The sequence below is a fragment of the Corylus avellana genome, chromosome ca3 (genome assembly GCF_901000735.1).
Source record: "Corylus avellana chromosome ca3, CavTom2PMs-1.0".
In the NCBI taxonomy this organism is placed as follows: Eukaryota; Viridiplantae; Streptophyta; class Magnoliopsida; order Fagales; family Betulaceae; genus Corylus; species Corylus avellana.
This window is the reverse complement of record NC_081543.1, coordinates 5,398,277-5,402,072: the sequence shown is the minus strand read 5'-3', so window position 1 is coordinate 5,402,072 and position 3,796 is coordinate 5,398,277. Positions and strand designations below refer to the sequence as shown.

At 34.9% G+C, this 3,796-nt stretch overlaps 2 protein-coding genes across 2 annotated transcripts in view; one reads left to right on the top strand and one right to left on the bottom strand.

The window, feature by feature from the left end:
- LOC132176436 (cytochrome P450 736A117-like) overlaps window positions 1–3,796 on the top strand; it is a 30,957-nt gene that overhangs the window by 5,001 nt on the left and 22,160 nt on the right. The window lies entirely within an intron of this gene.
- The window catches only part of LOC132175252 (cytochrome P450 736A117-like), a 7,488-nt gene continuing 5,804 nt past the window's right edge, over window positions 2,113–3,796 (bottom strand). The window contains exon 3 of the mRNA XM_059587126.1: window positions 2,113–2,724. Coding sequence (XP_059443109.1) covers window positions 2,113–2,724 — 612 coding nt within the window. The remainder of the gene's footprint in view (window positions 2,725–3,796) is intronic.

Here is a 3,796-nt window from a genome sequence, read left to right as displayed (position 1 = left end):
AGGTTTTTTCTAGAAGTTTTAGTATTTTTTGTTTTTATTTTACTAAGGGTAGTTTCGTCATTGGGGGGAACATTGACAATTTTTGGTAGTTTGGAGAGAAAATTGTCACAATTAAAAGTTTAGGGGGGATATTGTCAATTAGATGGTAGTTTGAGAGGGGTATATGGACTTTCCTCTATTTAATATTGTTGAAGCCATAGTTATATTCATTGTTGAACTTGCATTGGAAGTAGTTGGTCTTTATATGAGGAAGCCGAAAGATATATGCATGAGTAATTGGGGGGTGAGGGTGCTCAGTGAAGAGCAAATTGAGTATGCATGCATTGATGCCTATGCCTCTTTTAGGATAGGCTGCAAGCTTCTAATGGAAGATCAATAAGGGTCTCTTTATGTATTTGGGCATCTATATATTTGAGCCTCTTTGCATGAATTATTTCCTGTTCTTGGTCTCTTTTTAAGTCTACTCTTTTGTTTAGTTTGCTGAATATAATCTCAGGACTTATTATTTTCTATGAAATTGTAACTTTCTTTCTTTAATTTGTTTAAAGCATGATTTTGGTCATTATAATTGTCATAGTGTTGTAGGACGGTCGTGCGACCCTCCTCCCCATGACAAGGTATGAATGCTTGATCGTTACCACGTTCAAATGAAAGTGTGATCGATACATTCAAAAGTCAAAGCCAAACTGTCCGATCGCATCTACATTCGAACAAAAGTGCAATCACAACAGTCTAAACGTAGCAGTACAAAAGGAAGGATTTTCTAGTAATATTTCTAGAAATCTTTCTTCTGTCACACCAAAAATATGTGACTTTTAAAATCACTATTTAATCAAAATCTAATAATGATCAGTTACAACTATAACGGTAATTTTAAAAGTCACGTTATTCTTGGAGAGACACAAATTTAGCATTACAAGATTTTTCACAGGGATTCAATATTCCAACCGATTTTCATCCATATCTTATTCAAAATCCAATTTTATTAATTTCCTTATTAGATTACGAATTGCATCTTTCCAACTTTAGATGACTTTGTTGCCTTTTCAGATTTAGTCTTTGTATTGTTTTATTGTTAAGTTTAGTTTTATTTCTTTAATTTCTTTAGGGTGGTGTTATAAGTAGGGGTGTCAACCCGATCCGGTTTTCCGGTTTTTGGCCAAAACCGGAACCGGAACCGGGACCCCGGTTAACAGGGGTCCCGGTTCCCGGCCGGTTCCGGTTTTACCCGGTCCGGTAACCGATTTTTGAAAAAAATTAGTGTTTGGAGCTTATTTTAGGTATTGAGCCTAAAATAAGCCCATTATTTTTTTCATAAGTTAGCTCATTTAAAAAAAAAAGCTGTTAATCTTTTTGTCTAAATTAAAGAGGCTTTGTTGTGATTGTTCCAAATAATTAAAAAATAAACCTAAAAAAGCCTAAAAATCCTAAAAAAATCAATGTTTTTGCCTATATGAGCCTTAGAAATAAAAATTCAAATTTTTTAAAATACCCTAAAAATCATTTTAAAACCTTCAAAACCGGAAAAGTGAGAAACCTAATTGCCTAAGGTCCTAAACGCTGTGTAAAAGACTAAAAGAATTATATATATATATATATATATATATATATATAAAATAAGACCAGGTTCCGGTTTTCCTGGTTTTTACCGGGTGCCAAAAACCGGGACCCGAACCGGGGTCCCATTTTTTTATTTTTTTTGGCAACCGGAACCGGAACCGGTCCCTGGTTTCCCGATTTCCAGTTTCCCGGTTTTTCGATCCCGGTTTCGGTTTCCCGGTTATTTTTTACACCCCTAGTTATAAGAGGACAAATAGATGTACGGAAAAACAATTTTGGAGAAAGACTTATAAAATATTACTGCGAAAGAAAATCATATCATCTTATTTTTAAAGAAGGAAAATCTATATGGTCTAAATAGGACCTATTCTCTCTCTCTCTCTCTCTTTTGGTCTAAATAGGACTTCATTATAGAGAGGTGGAGAGATAAAACGGTACGAGAGATCAAATCAAATTTAATCGAATTCAAATCTGATTTGATTTTATTACAATCAACTATAATTAATGCTGAAATCAAATCCTATAATATATAATAAAATCTCATAATATATTCTAATAATAAGGAGTTGCAACTACTATAAGGGGGAATTTTTTATGAATGGTTAGACCAGTAGATTCAGTCATGTCCAAATCCTCTCCTCTTGCTCCAGTACCAGGCAATGTCCAATCAAAGTTGTGCAGCAGATTTGCCAAAACAAGCTCGGCAGTGGTCATTGCAAAGGAAATTCCGGGGCAACCCCTCCTTCCAGCACCAAATGGAATCAATTGGAAGTCATGTCCTCTAAAATCTATAGAAGATATCAAGAACCTTTCTGGCATAAACTCCTCTGGTTCATCCCAAGATGCAGGGTCTCTTCCAATTGCCCATGCATTGATGATAACTTGTGTTCTAGCTGCAATGTCATAGCCCTGTATTTTGATGTTTTGAGTCGATTCTCGGGGAATTAACAATGGAATAGGAGGATGGAAGCGAAGTGCCTCTTTGATCACTGCCTTCAAGTAATGCATATTATCCAAATCATCCTCTGTTATGTCCTTTTTTTTGCCACTGATCCCTCTCACCTCATCCTGCACCTTCTTCATAGCCTTAGGGTGCCTTAGAAGCTCTGTCATTGTCCACTCTAAGACTGTGTACGCAGTGTCGGTACCAGCAGCAAATACATCCTACAAAAAGAAAAGAAAAAAAAAATGGTAAATATAGAAGAAAGATGTCAATATGCATGAGATAAGCATAAAGTACCTTATACCTCCTAAAGTAGAACAAGCCCTTTTAAATTCAAGACTATCCAATATTGCATTATCTCCTTTCCATGATCATTGAAAGTGATAAAAGGTCATTTAACAGCTCCCTTTTTACCCTAATTCTACCGTTAGGCATTAAGAAATGCTATATTATACCCCAATCCTACTGAATTGATATGACAATACTCTTTTTAACAATAACTAATCTAAGAGCTGATGGACACTTTTACATCAGTCCAATGAAATAGGAATGGGATTGGAGTATAGTATATATATAGCATTACTCATTGGGCATTACATGCTTTAGTATATCAATACATGTCACATGGGGTTAATCCAACATTATCTAATACAATTCATATTAGGTTTCAAAGATCTAATGTCGTAATTGGTATCACATGTGAATATGTTGTCACATTATTTAAAATTTTTAAATGATGCAATACTATGTATACTATTAGATGGAAAACAAAAAATAGATTGTGAAACAGTTCCTCTCCAATATTTCAAGTCATGATATGGATACAGTTAAGTTTTTAGTGTTGCAATTTCAATGTCAAAACATGTTGTGTTATAAGTATTAGGTTTAGGTCTAACTTGGGATTGAAATGCGGTTCAAGACAAGTAAAAAAAATTCAAGTGTGGAAGATGCAGCATGTCCCATACTAAAACTCGAGAGGGTCAGTCAATCCATGGGTCGACCGAGGTTGGGTAGGTTGTGATTTTACTTGAAATCTTAATGGCCTGATCGATCAAGCTTGAGCCTTGGTGTACCTAACCCAACCACCAAATGTTGTATTTTCCATCGACTTTTAAAACCCCGATTTTTCTCGTCTATGTATAAGCCTTATTATTCTTTCATTGTAAGAGAAGTTTATCATATTAATTTCTTGAGCTTAAACAGATTATAAACTTCTCCTGGTTCCATCTTTCCCAAATCAAACCACAAAAAATGTTCTAGAGCTATTGTAAGGGGAGGTGAATGTGTAGTTTG